This window comes from Dipteris shenzhenensis, chromosome 25 (assembly GCF_047967505.1).
Source record: "Dipteris shenzhenensis isolate YYH24624 ecotype China chromosome 25, Dip_SZ_1.0, whole genome shotgun sequence".
Taxonomy (NCBI): Eukaryota; Viridiplantae; Streptophyta; class Polypodiopsida; order Gleicheniales; family Dipteridaceae; genus Dipteris; species Dipteris shenzhenensis.
In genome coordinates, this window is record NC_141620.1 from 21162865 (window position 1) to 21184478 (window position 21614).

General features: G+C 44.2%; 1 protein-coding gene across 1 annotated transcript; it reads left to right on the top strand.

Moving 5' to 3' along the window:
* The first annotated feature begins 1554 nt into the window (after positions 1-1554).
* LOC147885595 (cadmium/zinc-transporting ATPase HMA3-like) lies at positions 1555-20566 on the top strand. Its single transcript, XM_087396334.1, has 12 exons — positions 1555-1686; positions 1956-2195; positions 15036-15702; positions 15914-16171; positions 16311-16408; positions 16557-16812; positions 16897-17034; positions 17193-17520; positions 17612-17811; positions 17908-18056; positions 18242-18310; positions 18555-20566. The coding sequence occupies exons 1-12, from the start codon at positions 1642-1644 to the stop codon at positions 20169-20171; spliced, it is 4065 nt and encodes a 1354-aa protein (XP_087252460.1). The 5' UTR covers positions 1555-1641; the 3' UTR covers positions 20172-20566.
* The last annotated feature ends 1048 nt before the right edge of the window (positions 20567-21614 follow it).

The following is a 21614-nucleotide window of genomic DNA, read 5'->3' on the forward strand; positions in this document are numbered from 1 at the left end:
ATGGGAGGTGGAATGTAGAGATGGAGACATCAAAGGAAGAGCGTCAATGCTTTATTTGAAAGGAAGGAAGGATGGGGGAAATCAAAGTACTAGCATGGTGGCTTTACAAGAATGAGTGTGTCACATCAAGGAATAGCCCCTTCCTTTTATAGCCAAGAGAGGGGGTCTCTCCCAATAAATGCATCCTCCCACATGCATGGTGTGTGTGGAGGAATCTCCCATGTGGGCTAGGTGGGTACGCACTTTCAATTGTGTGCGATAACCCTTTGCCTCATTTTTCCACATAAATCAAACCCCATATCCCAAGTCTAAGATACTCCCTTGGTCTCTTATCATCTCGATTTGATAATACGTTCAAACATTTAGGAGGACAAGTGGAGGGTTGGCACAAGGAATCAAGCAATGTAATGTCTCCTTTTAAAATTCTCTTTTTAAACTTTTATATCGTTTAATTTTTGCACGAATATTGTCTCATGTCATATGGGTTAGGTCATTTTCCAGTTCCTTCTTGAGATTGTTTATGGAGCAAGGAAGCAATCATCCATCATGTTTCGATGTTCTTGAAGTGTAAACCCATTATTCAGGTGGGGGGATGAGTCAAATGTAAAGGGCCCTAGAGAGACTTTAGGAGCAAGTCCCCATGGGATGAAATAGATGGTTGACAAATGAATTTGTTAGGGATTCGTTTGAATTCATCCATTAGAAAAAAAGTGGGTTACACTAGCATGGGGTGCCGATAGTTAATGAAAAAATGCATCAACATGTATTGAGTATGTAGGTTACAAAATAAATCGAATATGTAAACCATAATCCCCCTGTAGTCGCGATGCATGTGCCCAGACTATAAAGACTTGAGGTTGTAAGTGAATCTAGATGTCCTCCGTTCATATCTCTGTTTATTGAAAAGAGCCACCAAAAGGTGGGACTAGACTGGTGCAAGTAGCTCAATCGCTTCATCATCCTTGAAACATAAGCTATAGAAGTTTCTGTGAATAGAGTGCTTATCGGCACGAAATTGGATACCTCACAAGAAATTGCCCTTATGTGGTGGCGCGCTGGTTGGGGTGAGTGAGCCTCTTCGATAGCCTTATCAAATGAGACCGGACCTGTGTAAGTGTGGTTGGGAGTGAGGTATGAGAGTCGAGTCATTTCCAAGGCACCATGAGGGAAGGTTTTCACTAGATTCCACATGTGCCTTGGGGCTAGAGCGGGCTAGAGCTCAAGGTGATGCTTGAGCATTGGAGAGGTTGGAACCTCCCACATAAACTTTGTATTATAAAAGTGTGACCATGCATGGCCATGCATTAACCTTGTAGTATAAAATTGTGAACATGCATCAACTTCAATAGAAACTTTGTATTATAAAAATGTGACCATGCATGAGCCATGCATTAACTTTATAGAATAAAATTGTGAACATGCATAAACGTCAATTATGTTGATGTTTCTTTAATTACAAGAGTGTGACCAAGCATCTACCATTTTGACCAGAAGCTCATCTACCATTTGACAAGCTCCTATAAGAGTATTAGAAGAGTGTGATAATTCATCACAAGCTCTTCTACCATTTGACAAAGAGTAGAAGAGTGTGATCATCGCAAGCTCTTTTCTTGGTCGTCTGTTTTTCATAGCCTCCCAGCTATGGAGACTATGGTCGCTCCTCACCTCATCGCCCCCCCTTCCAAGGTGTACTCTCTGCTCATAGTGCCCATCTTCTGTCGAGATTTGTGTTTGCTTCCTTTTGGTTGTTTTCAGTTGGTTTGCTTCAACTCCAATCCAGCTGAATTGTTCGCACTCCTGCCCTTTCGGTCGTCTTGTTTTGGGATGCTGGACGTTCAATCTTTTGCGGCAGTTTCTTCTCCAATTAACACTCACGGTGTTGATGACAGTGTGTTTTTTCTTGTGGAAACATTTCTAAGTCCCTTCGTTCGTTGCCTTGTTTGCTCATCTTGCAGACCCATCAATCGCATCACCATAAAGACCATCATTTGCTCGTATTCGAAGGTGGCAAATTCTCTTATGTTTCGGTTCCGCCCCTGCTTTCTCTACAATGCGAGCAGCCCCAGCTCTGCTTTACTGACCACAACGGCGAGGTAGGAGATCCGAGATCCGAGCAATGTTGCCTCCGAGAAGGTGGTCATATTCACGCACACGTTCATCGCGGAGAGATACTGGAAGAGGTGCTTTTGGAGGAGGTGAGTATTATCAACGCTGAAAAAATGAGGCGGCAGCGACGTGACAGCCTGCTTCTCCAATTCTGTTTTTGTCTGTGTCTGCCCGGCATGTTGGACACAAAGGGAATAGGAAACGAACCCGGTCTTCTCAACTTCCCTCCCAGGAAATATGTTTATACTATCGTCTATGCCCAAGGGATTTCGGAATCTTTCAAAACCCAGATGGCAACTTATGCTTCGGTACTGATGAGAACATAAGCGTAGCTTTGCTTACTAAGTTATTATGTCTCCCCTCTACTCCTAATTTTGTTGAAGTCGCTTACAAAGTCCCTTCTTTCCTTTGTTCTTTGCTTGTTTTATAAAAAAATTCTCTTGTAAGATTGGATATATTCTAGTGTTATGAAGGTATGTATATGGTCTACGCCCACCTTTGGGTGCTGATGATTTCAATGGGAATGTCATAGTAGCTTGTTCCTGCTATGTATGATGGAGTTTATGTTTTTCAATCTTATGAGTGACTGTCATGAGATTTCAATGGGAATGTCATAGTAGCTTGTTCCTGCTATGTATGATGGAGTTTATGTTTTTCAATCTTATGAGTGACTGTCATGAGATTGAAACTGCACTATGTGTTGTGTTTTTAGAGGATGAGTTTGGGCATATTCTGGGATTCAGCTAGATATATATAAGAAGTGCTGCTTGGTCCTGATTTAGAGATTTTCCCAGCGTCTTGGAGACTCTTTGTCTTGTCCTCAGTCTGTATCGATCACTTCTTTCCAAGACTCTTTGTCTTGTCCTCAGTCTGTATCAATCACTTCTTAATCTTCACAATCATTCTGAGTTTGGTTACAAGGTTCATTCCTCCCTGACCTGAAAACAGTGCTTTCTTCTCTTCTTGGTTCCAAGATTGGTTTTCCTTATGTGGCTTGGCAGTTTTGTCACTTTCATTGATTTTGGGCATCCTCTGCTAAGGCTTACAAAACCTCTATCTTGCTATCTATGACTATTGGATACATCGGGAAAGGGGTAAATTTACAAGGTGTTGTGCTCCCCTACTGAAGTTGTATTTGGGTTATGGTTGTCTTTGTGCCGCATTGTAAGTCTAGGTGAAATCATGCCACTGAATCAGATCATCCTTTGAGAAAAAGACATCAATGATTTTAAAGTCTTTCCATTTGTGGTGCAGCGTGTATGTTCCTCTCAAATACTTCCACCGTCTGCATAGTCATCGAAAACTCAAGTCATTCTCTATTTCATGTATGTTGTCCTTGGATTATAAGTTAGAATAGTATGCAATGTTAGAAAACGTAGAGGTAAGCTGCTTGCTTAGGGCCAGCGTTCCTCCGCACAAAAGATAAGCCCCGAGATCACAAGAAAGACTGCCACAGGTACTGTTGAAGAAGCCCCCTCACGGCACGAACCGCCTCAGCACGATCACTAGAAACCTGAAATTGTTGCTCCCAAGCCACAAGTGCTAGGTACACTCCTCTGGTCTGGTACTGGTACACTGGGTCATCTGGTACAACAATCCAACTGTTGGTACTGGTTCATGACTCCAACTGAGGATCCTGGAATAATAATTAAACTGATACTGCCACCTGTGCAAGGTTTGCTTCCTTGCATGGGCACTTGTATCACGGAGCTAGATAGCCCCCTCTGAAGACCCCTCTCAAGTCCAAACCGGTACACTGTCACTAGATTTGACACGTCCCCAGTACTCTTGAAACCTCTGATTTGCAAGCAAACACAAGAACACACCAACGTGAGGAAACTGAGCAGGCTGCTCACCACCCAACCATGACATCTACGGGATGTGATCCTGAATCAGGAGATGTCCCCTCCGAGCCACGAGCTGAGCTACTGGCGTGAACTGCCAACCAGATCCTAACCAGCCTGGTGCCCCATACCACCAGGTGGCACTGTGAAGCCTGAGATCTACTGCTGGGTCTTGGGCTAACGCTATGATGCAGGCGCGCGTCTGCGACTCAGACCTAGCATCTGGGAACGAAACTTGCTCCCATCAGCTCCCTGAGAACTGAACCTCTGGGCCCCTTATATAGACTCGGGCCCCAAGCACCAAAAATAGCGAAGACCTCTAAACTGGTTCGTACCCTTGCCACTCAACCCGAGAATCAAGCCTGCCTAGCTCTAAGCCTCCCCAGGCTACCTGAGCTAGTCTTGTGTACCCAGTACACGTCGGATACCAATCCGTGCACATGACATACTTTCCCTCCTCTAAGAACTCACTCCTGAGTTCGCTAAAAAACCCGGGAATGTCCTCTGGAGGTTTTGTAATGTCTCCCATGTTGCATCCTCCGCAACATGATCCTTGTATTCCGTGATAGTTCTATTACGAATCTGTCTTCACGAAATTCAAGAATACACTCAGGTTTGTGTGGAATAAAAGTCAAATCTGCAACTTCGATGATTTCTTGAGGAGAAACAAGTTGATCATCAGCACCCAATATTTCTTTCAGTTTGCTGACATGAAATACTGGATGTACTTTAACATCAGGAGGCAATTCTAGTCGATATGCAACTGGTCCAATTCCTTGAATAACCTTAAACGGACCACAGTATCTGGGGGGTAACTTCGGAACCAAACCAGTACTTAGGCTCTTGGATTCCTTGGGAATTCGCAAATATACCATTGTTCCTTCAGAGAACTCTCTAGGTGAATGATGTCTATTAGCATAAAATTTGTCGCGATCTTGGGCACTTCTAATAGACTCCTTGGCAAACTGCAACATTTCCTGTATGTCTAGCAAGAAGGTCTTTGGAGCATCATTTTGGATTCCCTTTAACCCAACCATAACTGGTGACTTAGGTTGAAACCCGTACATAAGCATAAAAGGACTGTAACCAGTACTCGAATGCTTTGCACTGTTATAAGCAAATTCTATTGTAGGTAGATAATCTTCCCATGAAGACTGTCTCTTAGAAACATATGCTCGAAGCATATCTTCAATTAATTGGTTGACCTTCTCTCTACTACCATCAGACTGTGCATGATCTGAGGAACTCATACGTAGAGTAGTTTCTAACTTCTCAAAAACAAGTGTCCAAAATGTACTTGTAAACTTTGAGTCCCTGTCACTGACTATGTCAGAGGGCAAACCACATAGCTTAAACAAGTGGTCCACAAACCCGTGAGCCAGCTGAACAGCTGAAATAGTTGTTCTAGTAGGTAAGAATCTAGCCATTTTTGTCAGACGGTCAACTATGACCCAAATGGAGTCATGACCCTTGCGCGTTCGTCGCAAACCAATAATAAAATCCATGGAAATACTTTCCCATTTATTACCTGGAATCTGCAATGGTTGTAATAAACCTGCGCTTCTAAGGCGTCCTGCCTTAGTAACCTGACAAACCCGGTAACCTACCACATAGTTTTCAATAAATGCACGCATCTTAGGCCAATAAAAGGTATGCTTCACAAGAGACAGAGTCCGATGTATACCCGGATGTCCAGCACTAGGAGTATCATGACACTCCCAGAGAATCTTGGATCGAAGTTCCAGAACATCTGGCACACAAATCTTTCCATTCCGGAACAGCAAGCCGTTCCTAATCATCCATTGACCTCCCGCCGCCTGTATCGTAGAGGGCACAATCCCTGAGTCTTGGTCAACCATGGAGCTCCCATCCTGGACTTTCTGCTAATAAGAACTGAAATGACTATCAGTTGCGCAAAGCCCTCTCAAGGATTGAAATAGGTCTGAGGATATTTCCGTAAATGACATAGCATTTATAAACTCGACTCGACTTAAGGCATCCGCCACACTATTCAACGAACCCTTGCGATAACGTATTTCAAAATCAAAATCTTGCATTAATTCTGCCCATCTAGCTTTCCATCCCCTTAATTCAGACCCATCACACACATACTTGATTGACTGATGATCGGTCAATACAAGAAACTTCGAACCATACAAGTAGTGTCTCCAAACCTTGATGGCATACACTACTGCATAGAGTTCTTTTTCTAGTGTGGGCCAACGATATTGGGTGTCGTCCAGCTTCTTACTCTCAAAAGCTACAGGTCTGGCCTCTTGGAATAAAGCTGCCCCAATCGCAAAATCACTCGCATCGGCCTCTAAAACATAAGGTCGGGTAGGATCGGGTAATGCAAGAACGGGTGCTTCCTTGATAGAAAACTTCAAGGTTTCAAAAGCCTTGTTCAATGCATCATTCCAAGAGATCGGTTGGGTAGACCTGGGTCCACGACCTTTCAATATGTTTGTTAGGGGTGCCGTGATGTGTGAATAATCACGCACATACTTCCGTAGAAATACCGTAAATCCTAGGAAAGAACGAAGTTGTTTCACGGTCTGAGGGATAGGCCATTCTAAAACCCTTATGGATACGATCCAGATCAATGCTAATACCTTCAGAAGAAATCTTGTGTCCTAAGTAAATGATCTCCTTCATAAACAAGTCACATTTACTCATCTTGGCATAGAGCTTATGCTGTCTTAGAATAACTAAGACAATCCGGAGGTGTCCTATGTGATCCTCTAGCGTTCGGCTATATACCAAGATGTCATCTAAGAACACTACAACGAATTTGCCCAGAAAATCTCAGAACAAATCGTTCATCATTTGCTGGAAGGTGGCAGGAGCATTGGTCAAACCAAAAGGTAATACAAGAAACTCGTAGTGGCCATACCTAGTTCGGAATGCGGTTCTATTTATGTGTTTAGCATAGATACGGATTTGGTGATAACCCATACGCAAATCAATCTTAGTGAAATACTTCGCTCCAGCCAAACGGTCTATTAGATCATCGGAACGAGGTAGAGGGTATCGATTCTTAATTGTCACTTTATTCAATCGTTTATAATCTATACACATTCTCCATGTAGAATCTTTCTTCTTTCTTAAGAGGACAGGTGCTCCCCAAGGTGATTTACTTGGGCGAATATAGCCCATATTCAAATAATCTTGTAGCCGTGAAGCTAACTCATCCTCCTCAAGCTGGCTCATCCTATAAGGTGGAACACTAATAGGTTGAGCCCCAGGTACTAAGTCTATGGGATGATCTACTACCCGTTCTGGAGGTAAACCTTCCGACAGTTGAGCAGGGAATACATCCATGAAATCATTTAACAACGTTCTCAATTCACGGTGTTCAAACACACTTAAATCATTCTTATTATTCACAGAGAGAACAAATGAAGAAAGCGGAATCAAAACACACTGATAGACATCATAATGAGAAGTGTTTAATATATTCCGAAGCTGCATCGCAGATACAATAGGTCCCTAAGAAGAGGGAATATTATCACACTGAATACAAAATTAGGTGTCCTTATCCAAAAAAGAAAGAGTATGTTTCTTCCATCCAGTCCGAATATCGTGGGTTTTAAACCAGTCTATTCCGATTAACAAGTCCACATGCTCCAAGTGCATGACATAGCACGTAAGAGCCGTTGTGTATTCTTGAATCCGGATAGAAAGCGCTTTAATCTTGCGATCCCAAAGCTGCTTGCCAGCTGCCTCATAGGTGTGATCGCTAGGTATCGTGGACAGCCCCATCTTCTGCACAAGTTTGTAATTAACAAAGTTGTGAGAGCTGCCTGGTTCAAAGAGAATGTGAACTCTTTGGTCCCTAACTTCTCTATAAACTCGGAAAAGATCATGGGAACCAAATAACGAAGTATTAAAAGTGCAATTACAAGAAAGTGACTCCTGCTTCAGGAGGAGGCTCGAGAGAAACTCTTTACGCAAACTGACGAGAAGGCATTAGTGGCCAAAGACAAGCCTGGAAAAGGCAAGCCAAAGGATTCCAAGAAGTTAGAGGACGCTGACCGCAAGAAGAAAATGAAGTGCTATTACTGTGAAATGCTTGGCCACTCCGCCAAAGAATGCTGAAAGAAGAAGGCGGATCAGAACCGGAAGAGAGAAGCCAGGAATAAAGAAGAGCCTAAGAATGATTCTGCCAATGTGACGACTGGACAATTGTTTTTAATCAGTGAACATTGTTCAGCATATGCACTCAGTGAAGGTAAAGAGGGTTGGTATGCTCCGAGGGAGGAACCTTTCTAAAGCCTATTGGAGTGAAGCTATCAATACAGCCGTACACATTCTCAACAGGACCAAGACGAAGGCCGTCAAGGACAAGACTCCATATGAGGCATTTTATGGTAAGAAGCCCTCTATCACTAATCTTCGCATTTTTGGTTCTAATGCGTGGGTGCATGTGCACAAGGAAGACAGGACCAAGCTTGATTCTCGGAGTAGAAAATGTATCTTTGTTGGGTATAGCGAAGAATCCAAGGCCTATCGACTCTTCGACCCAGTAAAGAAGCAGATCTTTATCAGGCTGTCTTCGAGGAAAAGGAACCTGAACCCGAGGAGGAGCCTCAGATTGAGGAGGAGGAGATTGTTCAACCCCCGAATCCACCCCGCCCCAGGTTGACCATCCAAGAGATGGCAAAATCAGAAGCTGACGTTCCACAAGATATTGAGGAAGAGCAAGATGTTCCAGAAGCAGTTCCAGTTCCTCCTCCCACTGAGAAGTAGAAAAGGTTGCCCCAATGGTACCTAAGGACATTGGAAGAGTCTCGGGTCACTGAATTACCTGAGAGTAGCAGTTCCGGATTGCGACGGTCCCAACATCTTCAAAAGACCCCATCCGTGAATTTTGCGTTGGTGGCTCAGCTTGACGAGCCAAGGACCTTCGAGGAGGCGAAGGACAATCCAGAATGGCAGGCTGCCATGCAGGCAGAGATGGATGCTATCCTGAAGAACAATAACTGGGACTTAGTGGCCAGGCTCCCGCGACGGAAAGTTATCGGCACTAAGTGGGTATACAAACTTAAAACAAATCAGACGGCAGCTTGGATAAGTATAAAGCAAGGTTAGTGGTCCAAGGTTTTGCTCAAACTGAAGGCATGGATTTTGATGAAACTTTTGCTCCCATAGCCCGCATGGTTACTATCCGGACAGTGATTGCCCTTGCTGCCCGATTCCAGTGGCCTATTTTTCAAACGGACGTGAAGTCTGCATTCCTTAATGGAACCCTGGAGGAGGAGGTATACGTGGAGCAGCCACCGGGCTTTCAAGATCCAGGGTCCCCATTAAAGGTCTGCAGGTTGAAGAAGGCGTTATACGGGCTGAAATAGGCCCCCAGAGCTTGGTACCAAAGGATTGATGTATTTTTTCAGAAGATCGGGCTAAGTTGGAGTCCTTCTGAGGCAAACCTTTACTTGTTCATTGAGAAGGGATTGCGACTGGTACTCATCCTCTATGTTGATGATCTTATCTTGACAGGTGACCATGTCAAGAAGATTTCACAGGTCAAGGAGCTACTCATGTCTGAGTTTGAGATGACTGACCTTGGGTTATTACATTACTTCCTTGGGATAGAAGTAAAGCAGGCCAAAGACAGGATCTTCATTTCACAAGAGAAATATTGCAGAGAACTTTTGAAGAGATTTCAAATGGAGGATTGCAGGACAGCAGTAACTCCCATGGAGGTCGGGCTCAAGCTAAGTGTTCACGATACATCTCAGCCGGTCGATACTCCCTTGTACCGACGATTGGTAGGAAGTTTGCTTTACCTTACCAACACTCGACGTGATATTTGTTATGCAGTTGGGCTATTATGCCAGTTCTCTGCTTCTCCCAAGAAGAGTCATTGGGATGCAGGTTTACGGGTGCTGAGGTATCTAAAGGGTACTTGCACCTATGGGATCACCTACACCAAAGGCATCGAACTAGGCGGGTTCTGTGACAGTGATTGGGCGGGTGATGCTGACACCAGAAGATCGACAACGGGGTATTGTTTCTTACTTGCATCTGGTGCCATCTCTTGGCTGAGTAAGAAGCAACCCACAGTGGCCCTTTCATCTATAGAGGCAGAGTATAGAGCCGCGTGTACAGCAGCTTGTGAGACACTGTGGTTGAGGTGGATTCTAGAGGACATGGACGTGTGTCAGGAGGACGCAACAGTGCTGATGTGCGACAATCAGAGTTGCATAGCCATTGCCAAGAATCCAGTGTACCATGCGCGGACCAAGCACATCGAAGTTCATTACCACTTTGTTCGAGAGCTCATCATCGACGACGTGATTGAGCTTATCTATTGCCCGACCGCCGACAACTTGTCCGACCTCTTCATGAAGGCACTCCCTCGAGAACAGATGGAGCACCTCATCAAACGCATGGGGATTGGCCCACAGTTGTGACATTGAGGGGGGGTGTTAGAAACTCACTGTGCCCACCTGTGAGCCCCCGATTTGAGGGGACAAGGGGCAGTGAGAAGTAGGAGGGCTGGGAAAGAGAGAGACTCAGGCTGGCATCATAGGCAACCAGCACACGGGCTGGTTTCTGCCTGCAACAGCAGGGAAACAGGGGCCTTGGGCCTGACTTGGAGGCGCCTGCAGCTGCACAGACTGGCTGCACAGGGCACCCTTAAATAGGGGCCTGTGGCAGGCCAAGTCGGCCCAACCAGGGCCACCGACCAGGGCCAACCCTGGTTGGTTTTCTAGGGCCATCTGGTCGGCCACCAGACAGGGTACTGACCTTGCTGGTCGGTCAACTCAAGGGCCTGGGCAGTGCCTATAAAAGGCCCACTCCTTCAGTCATTCCAGCATCCAGTGCAAGACTGAAAGCCTCCTTCCAAGGCTGTGCTGTGCACTCAGAGCTGGTTCAGTTTGTGAGAGAGAGTTCCATCAGTTTTCTCCAGCACTTCGTTGAGTTTTGTATTGCTCCCTTGGAGCCATTTTCTGCCCACCTTCCGGTGGATGAATATACTCTTTCTCTCTCTCCGTTTAAGTTATCTCTGTGTGAGTGTTTATTGCATCTGTGATTATCTATTTGAGTTGAGTGTTAGGAAGAGTTGGAGAGATCTTGGGTGGAGGTTTGAGTGATTCATTCCCTCCTATTCTCTAACAAAAATACCCTTCAAAGTCACCCTTTGCTGGACACCCAAACAGTCCACTCCTCACATATGCTCCTCAAAGACACCTTCGAACAGCACCCTAAACTCCCTCTCTGTGTGTTGGCTCAACACTCCCTCTGCTCCTCGGGTCTCAAGCCAACCGTGGCTCTAATACCATGTGAGAAGTGCAGGGGAAATGAACGGAAGAGAGAGAGAGAGAGAGAGAGAGAGAGAGCACACCAAACTGAGAAGGAGAGAAAGGCACAAGAGAACTGCAAGTGATCTCCGGAGAAAACCCCACTACAACTGGGGGAATACCTCTGAACAAACAGGCTGCTCAAGAGCTCAACTGGACAGCTCAACAACCACGACAAACGGAGGCAGAGAGAGTGGATGAACTGCTCCACACCTCTGCCCTAAGACTGCTAACCAAGGCAGACTGTGCTGTTCCACAAGGCAGTGGACTGCAGTGCTATGCTGTTCCTCCAGGTAGTGCTCCACAAGTGGAATGGGGGGCCTATGTATAGGCAGCCCCCCCTGCCTAGTTGGCTATGCAACACGAGGACCGACCCCTAGTGGTAGGGCCGACCAGCCTAGGTGGGCCAACCCATCACTAGGGCTGCACATGGCCCTATAAAGAGGGCACCCCCCCCCCCCCCCCCCCCCCCCCGAAAAAAAAAAAAAAGGGGCTGTATCCAGCCAAGGTGGCCGACCTGCAGGTCATCCCACCCTCTGCTCTCCAGCCCCCAACTATAAGGGTGCATCCATGGCAGATCTGGCCACCCCCTCCTGGGAACCTCCATGGCCACTGTGGCACTGCATGGGCCCTCAAGAGGCACTGAAAAGCAACACCAACCTACTCTCACAGGGCTGGGCACACCCACAACACAGGTCCGCTACCCTTACACTGGGTGGGCACACCCACAAGCAAGGCCCTCTCTCTCTAGGTGACATCAAGAGATGTTGACCTCTAACACAAATAAGCCTGCCTCCCCATCTCTGCAGATGAAGGCACAATAGCGTTGCTGGGAGGCCTTCCCATTGGTGTCTGCAGGTGCTCTCGTCATTGCCATCATCACCTCATTTTCAGCAGAATCCGTATGAAACATTATCATTGCCTTCTTGCTGCACCTGCTTCTACCTTTCTGTAAATGTTACACTATATGCAAGTCAAATATTTCCAATAAGTGGTGTGGGAGAGAGAAGCTGAAAACTTAAAAGCTGGTTATACACCTAAAAACATGGAATTTCAATGCTATTTTACTGAGTCTGTGTGTGTTACTTTTTGTGAGGGTGCAGCTTGTAAAGCCTTGCATGATCCATTCTTTGGAGTTGTGGATCCGCACAGATGCATGCATTAGCACTTGGGCCTGTACAGCCTCCTTGCACTTCTCATTGGAGATAGGAAGCCATTGGTCTTCTCCATCATTGTTGCTAATCAATAGACAAGGATTTTTACCTTGCATGGAAAGTTCATAATGTGCATGAAATTCTTTTCTTGTGTGGCAAAACCTCGTTTGGGAAGGGTATTTGATAGATGAATCTCTCCATTGGCATGGTTTAAAATTTGACTAGCAAGGTGATGAATTAGATGAAGAGATGCAATTTGACAATGCAAATGCATGAAAATGGATGTTGAGGGAAGAAACAGATTCAAGGATTGAAAATGGATGGTAAGGGTAGGAAACACACATCATCACGACCTAAATAGCTGCCATGTGAATACACCCTAACTACCACATTAGCATACTCTTAGTGCCACATCATCTCCTGTACAGCTGTTTGGAGTCTGGACAGCGGCGAGTCAAACGGTTCTGTACCTGCCAGCTCCAATCAGCAGTTTGCTATATGAAAGGGGATGGGATCTGGCTGACCAGCTCTGGTGCCGCATGGGAGCCCAGAGCCCTTGTGGTTGTACTATTCTCAATGGCAGTGCCTGGAAGGAGGGTGGGTTGTATCTCGTTGGTCTTAAATGTTGCACTTCAAGGTCCATGTCTGCTGTATGTTTCGGGCTGTGCGCAGGGACTTGCCTTTGAAATGAGCACCATAGAAGGTATTTTCTGCTTGATTCTGTACAGCATGTTGATGGAAAGCTGGTCGCTCAGAAGCATACAGGATGTGTCACATCTCTTGCTGAGGCCTTTGAGGCATATGTGGATGCCTCGTATAGTAAGTGTTTTCTTTTTTTTAATGGCTCTTTTGCCTTTTTTGGGGTAGAGCGTGATCATCCCTACATGCTTTTTGAGGAGCAATCATGGCCCTTGTTTGTTTCCAATGGGCACGTCCCTAAAAAAGAATGAAATGCGAATAACTCTAGGCTCTTACACTATTGTGAAGTCTGTATCCTCTCATTATATGTCTAAGGTCTGATGAATTTCCACTCCTCGTCATACCATATATGATTGTGTGTACGTGAACTCCTGAGTTTTTGTAACTTCAGTCATCTGATTCATTTTTTGATGTCATGATATACATCTTATCATATCTGCGATGTGTCTTATGACCATTGACATGTGCGATGTCATAGACTTGTTGACAAGTCTATATGCCTGCATTTAGGACTTAACAAGTTGTGTATCTTGTTCGTGGCAGTTACTAGGGATCTTGACTAGCTTTGGGATTGTGATTATTGGTTTAAAATTTATAAGTTGCAGCTTTCTTAATTCTATGCTATTTCAATTTTAATTTAACTGCTAGTTGAACGATGAATTTAAAAGACTATTGCATATGACTTTGAGGCAGTTGGCTCAAAACGGGTGCCCTCAACTGCCTTAAATGTCGTAAAGTTTTTATGCTGTAAGCGGTCATATTTGTCTTCTACAATTTCATATGCATGCATGCTGATAAGATAAGTATTAAATACTATATGAGTACAAAAATGGTATGCCTCTAGCTCCTCTAAAACTTAAGAGGCAGAACATGCCCCTACCTAACCTCTAGCATACGCCTTTAACAATTGGTGTAACCATGCTCAAAAGACACACATGGAGCAAGAATATCCACAGAAGTTGTGACCAAGATATAGCTCTGTTACCATTGGAGTGACAAGGGGTAAGACTAGTGAGGCGATGCATGACAGATAAAAGCAATGAAAGGAAAATAGCAGGGATAGGATTGAGGACTCCGCGGGTCTTTAGAAACCCAGTATAGCTGCTTATGCTTGGGCACTGATGTTGCTAAGTATGTCTTCCTTTTGTTTTTCTTAAAAGTTTTTGTTTACCTCTTTTTTCCTCTCTTTCATTTTCTCTTTTATTTTATGTGTGTAGTTTTTGGTCTTTAGAACAACAAAAAATCTAAATTTGTATAATTGGACATATTCTAGTCTTACAAAGATATATATAGGATTGAGGAAGAGTTAGGAGGCAATTTGCATGGAGGATAGGAAGCAGGAGAAAACTGCGATGGATATTTGAAGGGAGGGTGTTCCCTGTGTAGCTGTAAACCCCCTCCACACCACTATCTAGCTTTACCCCCAAACTAATGCTACCTGACAAAAGCTCATTGCTCCTTTCTTGCATTTATATGTCTCTTGGCTATGTAGTGCTAGCATATACCTCTTTAGCCACAGCTTCATGCTGTTATAGATTCGATTTTTGTTTGGCTTCACGCCTGCTGCGCCTTGTCTTCAAAGAGCTATGGGCTAAATGGAAAGCATGATTCGATAAATGCCAGCACATTACTGGATATCATAAAATGCAATATTTATCTAAGCAGACTTCTGTCATACTCTTAGCCTCACCAGAATTTGGCCTCGTATCTGTAGATTCTGTTAAGGCTTGGGTTTCTTTGATGTTCTTATTTTTGAAGTGAATAATACTTTAATCCTTTGTTCTAAGTGCTGTCAAAGTATATTTCTGTACGCTCGAATTTTGTTGTATGTAGGTCCTCAACCACACACATGGGATAACGTTGTGAGTATGAAGCATGAAAAGAAATTTCTTCAACCTGCAACTGATTTTTAAAAATGTTTTCAGTGCATGGACGAAGCAGGATGTGCCCTTCCCATGCCATGGGATCTACCAGGTCCATGTTTTAAGGATCTTTCTGATGAAAAACACCATTTACACAAGGAAGACTGTGGCCATGATCAAATTGCTCATGGAGATCACCTTGATTGGTTGGTACCTATGAGTGATGGCTCATTTATGCTGAGTCATGCAAATGTCACTGATGATGGTGCATCCCATTTTATTAGGCATGGGCGTCTTGTGAAGGTTGGAGAATCGTATGGAAGATTGAAAAAGTGTGCTAGACATTTGTTTGATCTCTTCTCCTATGAGGGTCCACAAGCTGAAGTTCATGACAATGCTATTCCAGCTGATACATTGTCTAAAGACTTCTGTTGCAGTGCTGCTGTGGGCACTCAGCTTTCAAGTGATAGCTCTCGCCCTTTGTTGCGATCATTTCATCTGGAGAAACAACTTCTGGAAGAAGGGACTGTAAAATTGAACATAGGTAGTGAAGTGGGACCTTTGCAGAGAACTACTATAGATGTTTTGGGAATTTGCTGTCCTGCGGAAGCTCCTCTAGTGAAGAAGATTTTGGAGACTCTGCCTGGAGTTCAAGACATATCAGTAAATGTTGTAGCCAAATCTGTGACAGTATGCCATGACCCACTTGTAACTTCAGCTGCCCGATTAGGTAGCAATCTTGTCTTTTGAACCCAGCAATTGATTACGTATGCTGATCATCATTTGTAGCTTGAATTGCTTTGCATTTTGAAATTGTGCTACGTCATAGTCGTGCAATTTTACAAAATTTATGCCCACCTTGTTTCCTAAATTTGGAACTGGACAAGAATGTTGTGGAAGATCGATCAGAATCTGATAGTTCGATTTGTGTGTAAATCCAGTGAAATGTTTGAATGATGCAAGGCTGGAAGCCAGTATTCATCACCCTGGGGAGTGGAAGGCAGCTCACAAATGGCCTAGTCCCTATACATTTGCTTCTGGCTTGTTGGTGGCGATAACCTTTTTTCATTATATATACAGTCCATTACGATGGGTTGGTTTAGGTGCAGTGGCAGTTGGCATACCACCCATAATCTTGAGAAGTATGGTCTCATTGCGAAGCTTGAAATTGGACATCAATGTCCTGATGCTCATAGCAGGCAGGTTCCTTTCTTAAGATCCATAGCAGGACCTTATGCCTAAGCATATCCCTTGAGACAAGGTGTCCTTGGCTTTTGCATTGAAAGATGATAATATGTTGGACTGATCATAGTGTAGTTGTATCTCTATGCATTGCAGTTGGTGGTGCTGTTGGACTAGGAGATTACTTGGAAGCAGGGTCGATTGTCTTTCTGTTTACACTTGCAGACTGGCTTGAGTCACGATCAAGTGACAAGGTGATTTCAAAGCCTTGAAGTATTCATTCTCTTCCTGCTTATATGCCTCGAATATGGTTATTTCCATCGACAAGGTATTTCAAGGTCTTCAAGTGTTTATTTCTTTATCTTAATCCTGAAAGATGACATATGCTACATGTATGGGCAGGCTCGATTGGCCATATCATCTGTGGCAAGTTTAGCCCCCCAGATTGCTGTTCTTGCTGACAATGGAGTGAAAGTTCCAGTGTCCGAGGTTGAAATGGGGACAAAGCTTTCTGTGAAAGCCGGAGAGCTAATACCAATTGATGGCATTGTGATCTCTGGAAAAAGTTCAGTAGACGAGAGCAGTTTGACTGGTGAATCATTCCCTGTAGAGAAAGAGGCTGGAGCAAGCGTATGGGCTGGAACAATGAATATGTCAGGTATGTCCTTAGTTTCAAAGAAGTTGGAAAATTTCAGGTCAAGCACCATGTACAGTCACCTGAAATAGGTGTCTTGTTTGTCAGGATTTATCTGTGTCGAGACAACTGCCTTGGCTGAGGATTCTGCAGTATCGAGGATGGTCAGGTTAGTTGAGGAAGCTCAAACTCAGCGCTCTCACATGGATCTATTGGTGGACAAGTTTGCAAAATATTACACACCTGGTGAGATAGAATTTCTGAAAATTTCAGTGGAATGGTTTGATGCTGATGGGATTAAATGTTTCCCTATTTGCCTCTAAACTTAGGTCTGGTGTTTCCTCTTCAGGAGCCAAGGGAGGCTGGTTTCTGTCTTTTTAAATGATGTTGTTTTTCATGTGCAGTTGTGGTGATTGTTGCTTTAGCAGTTGCCACCATTCCTTTGTCTGTGCATGCCCATAACATTCGGCACTGGTTATACCTAGCCCTTGTTCTGCTTGTGGTGGCTTGTCCCTGTGCTCTGGTAATATCAACACCTATCACAACAACTTGTGCGATTGCTCGAGCTGCTCAAATGGGTCTTATTGTGAAAGGTGGTAGCAGTCTAGAGGCTCTTGCAAAGCTTAGGGTCGTTGCAATGGACAAGACGGGGACTCTAACTGAGGGGCATTTCCAAGTTGCAGAGGTGCGGCCTCTGAGTAGTGACACAGGCTTGCAGAAACTCCTTTACTGGTAAATTCACCTTCAGACAGATTTGAACTTCAGAGTGTTTCAATGAAGAACATTGGTTATTCAACTCCCTTGGTTTGATTCTGTTTTGAAGGGTTGCATGCATTGAAAGCAAATCAAACCACCCAATGGCCTCAGCATTAGTTGCACACGCGAACTTGCATGGGATTGAGCCCTCTGGTGATGTCGAAGACTTTACAATACTTGCTGGAGAAGGTGTCAGTGGTACAGTCGATGGCCATAAAATTCACATTGGGAATGACCGTCTAGCAAGTCGGCTCCTTTGGACCGAAGGTATGCTATTTAGCTTTTGTCAAAAGGTAAGACTACGATCTGAGACATTGGATCTTTCTTTGAATATCAATATTAATGTATCTTTGTAATCTGTAGCTGAACGAACCGAATCAAGGATGCTGGAAACTTGGAGAAGCCAGGGCTGGACTATCTGTTGGGTTGGTGTGGATGGCAGGCCTGTAGGAATTTTGTGTGCTGGGGATCAACTTCGACCAGAAGCACTTGAAGCTGTCAGTAACATGAGGGTAAGATTGTGCTTCATGTTTTTCTTTTCCGAATTACTAACCAACATGATAGTCACTTGCTTCTGAGACCCTACTCCAACTAGAGAAACTGACCAAAAGGTTGTTACGTCTAAATTTGGAAAATGGAATGCTGCCTTTCCGAGGACATTGATTATGCATTGTTTGGTAACAAAATGTGTGGACAGAACTTGGGTCTTCGGATCGCCATGCTTACAGGAGACAGTTTGGGTGCAGCAAATGCTGCATGCATGAAGGTAATTGGGAACCATGGATTTGTGAAATCACTAGTTTCATTCCCATGAATTATTAACAAATTAGCACCTTGGAAAGACCAGGGACAATTTTCCTCTTGGACCTGTTTGCTCAATAGATTAGTATACATGGATGCTTTTGTCTTCTAGCTAAAAGAACGATATTTTAACCAAGAAATTAATGGAGATTTGTGACTATGTATCCGTCTTTGGACTTCTCAGAAGATTTCCTCTTGCTTTGTTGCAGTTGGGGGAAATAGAATTGCATGCTCAATTGCTTCCTGAAGACAAAGTGGAGGTGCTTAAGCAATTGAAAAAAATAGGGTTAACTGGTATGGTTGGCGATGGTATAAATGATGCTCCAGCTCTAGCTGCTGCAGATGTTGGTATTGCTATGGGTGTTGCTGGTTCTGCTGTTGCAATGGAGACTGCTGATATCGCTCTTATGACAAATGATCTCAGAAAGCTGGCAGCTGCTGTGAAGCTTGGTCGAAGGGTCCACAGCAAGATCCAACAGAACGTACTTGTATCAGTTGCAGTAAAGGTGCTTGTTATTGCTCTTGCTATGGCAGGGTATGCATCTCTATGGGGTGCAGTTCTTGCAGATATGGGTTCTTGTCTTCTTGTAATTTTCAATAGCATGCTTTTGCTAGGTAGGGGTAAGAGGGGTATATCTCATAGTTTTAGTAATGATAAACACAATCATCACGATAAGCAGTCTGAGAAATCATTGGAGTGTAGAGCCAGTTGTTTGAAGCCAAGGCTTCCAGGCAATTCAGTTTGCTGCAAATCAAGAAAAGATGAAGGGATGTTAAGCCTACAGGATGGTGGCTCTTGTGTGAACAGATGTGTGTCAAAGCTCTGCTATCAACTCACTGGTAAGAATTCTAGTAGACTAAGAAAGAGGCTGTGCCAGAAAGACAACTGCTCAAAGGATTGCCAAGATATAGATTGTTGTTCCACGGTGCTTGCCATGTCTGAGGGTGAAGCTGGTTGTCCAAGGTTTCTGGACAGTTCAGTTTGCTGCAAGCCAAGAAAAGATGAAGGGGTTGTAAGGCCACAGGATTGTAGCTATGGCCAAGATCATCCTGTGAACTGTTGCGTGGAAAAAGTATGTTGTGAAGTGAATCGTCAGAGCTCAAGCAGTGGAATAATGAGGAGATTGTGCCAGAAAGACACCTGTATGAAGAGTTGCCATAATTTTGACTGCTCTTCTACTGCAGGTATCATATCTGAGGCTGAAGCAACTAGTTCAGAGCTGAGGCTTTCTGGCAGTTCAGTCTGCTGCAAAGCAAGAAAAAATGAAGGGGTAGTAAAGCCTCATGATAGTAGTTCCTACAATGATCCTCACGAACTTCAAGATTATCATATGCAGTGTGGTGTAGGAAAGTCATGTTACCAGGTCGCCGGTTGCTCTTCTACCGTAGTTACCATACCCGAGGGATTAGGGACTGGATGTAACGTTGCTGAGCTGCAAAATCCTTGCTTGGCCTCAGCAGGCAACTTTTGGCTTGCAGACTCGGCCAAACTATCAAGTGGTAATGAAAAGCATGATCATTTTGATCAAGAAAACTCTCGTGGCATTGCAACCAGGGATATTTGTTGCACAAACGATAATCTATGCACCAGATCTCATGTGACCAGGAATATTTGTTGCACCAACAAGAACTTGTCTGGCTCTGAAACCCAGGGTACATGTTGCAAGACCGAGACCTTGTGTGCTGGCTCTGTAACGAGGAATATTTGTTGCACGGATGAGAATTGGATTCTCATGGACCAAGGTTTTGGTAGTGGAGATCCTAGTTCATGTGCCTATTATCATGCATCTGATAACATGAATGACAATAGAGCTTCACAAGTGTAGAAGCAGGGTCCAACAACACAACAAGAAGTCAAGGGCAAAATGAAGTCCATGGCAAAGACTGCAAGGCTCCAGAATGTACTGCAGGAGGCTTTGACTGTCGTTCGAGCCTTGTCATGGATAATAGTTCTCAGGGATGTCATGTATGGGGTACGTGTCCTGAGAGAAGTTAGTACAGCACAGAAGCATTGTGTGGAAGATTTCATTTTGCACCCCTTGTTGCTTTCATTGAAACGTGAGGCCATAAAACTGTTGTACAATAATTCTTAAAAAACATGGTTTGTGAATTCTGAATTACTTATCCTATTTGCTTATCTTGCGAAATGGGAAAAAGCAAACAGCTACTCTCTTAGGAGTGCTGTGAGAAGCCAATTCAGGCATCAAAGGTATGTGCCAAAGCAAGTCATAATGCTGAATCATTGCATCTCTAGACGTGCTTGCCCTGATAATCTTTAGGTTGAGTTGAGCATGAAAGTCAACCTGCACGTTTGAATCCCCTTTCTTTTGGCTTTGTCTTTGTTTGGCTCTACCTTCTTTTTCTCTTGCTTTCATATCCATAAAGAGGAATTGTGAGTAAGCTGCTCATGCATTGACTTGAATGATTCAATAATGCAGACACTTTTTTTGGGGGGGGGGGTATTAGTACTAGCAAGGGAACGCTTATCTCTAGCAATAGATACCTACCACATGCCTAGCAACACAAGCTTGATGGGGCCAACCTCATGGCTTAGGACATAAATACTAGCAAGGGAACACTTATCTCTAGCCATGGCTATGGGTGGGGGAGGGGGCCTACAATATGCTTAGAGGTATGACACGAGTTGTAGTGTAGGCTCAACACAGTTAACCTTTAGCTATAACTCGTAGTTGGGGAGAGGACTTTCACACATGATTAGTAGCAAAAGGCTTGACCGAGCCAATCTGTAGCGATAGTAAAGAAGGTTGGACATGATCAAGAACATAGACTTGATAGAGTCAGGTGGGCTTACTAAATGGCCGCTAAAACAAACACAATGGGCAGAGCTATAGGTTGGGGAGGTGTCACAAGACATGAGAAGGCTCAATGGGGCTAACTTCTAACCATGGCTAGAGATTGAAGAGTGATTGTAGAACATGGGCAATAGCATAGGTTGGATAGAGCCAATGTATACCTTGTCTTGCTGCGTTTTCAGAAAGCAAGGCTGAAAAGTACTCGGGGCCGTACTCGGCTATTAAGGCTTGACCGAGCCAATTTGTAGCGATAGTAAAGAAGGTTGGACATGATCAAGAACATAGACTTGATAGAGTCAGGTGGGCTTACTAAATGGCCGCTAAAACAAACACAATGGGCAGAGCTATAGGTTGGGGAGGTGTCACAAGACATGAGAAGGCTCAATGGGGCTAACTTCTAACCATGGCTAGAGATTGAAGAGTGATTGTAGAACATGGGCAATAGCATAGGTTAGA

Excerpts from the sequence above, each read along its gene's own strand:
- LOC147885595 (XM_087396334.1), top strand. The coding sequence starts at position 1,642 with ATGGAGACTATGGTCGCTCCTCACCTCATCGCCCCCCCTTCCAAG. Across the intron at positions 1,687-1,955 it reads TCATCGCCCCCCCTTCCAAG|ACCCATCAATCGCATCACCA; the intron begins GTGTACTCTCTG and ends CTCATCTTGCAG. Across the intron at positions 2,196-15,035 it reads AAGAGGTGCTTTTGGAGGAG|TGCATGGACGAAGCAGGATG; the intron begins GTGAGTATTATC and ends AAATGTTTTCAG.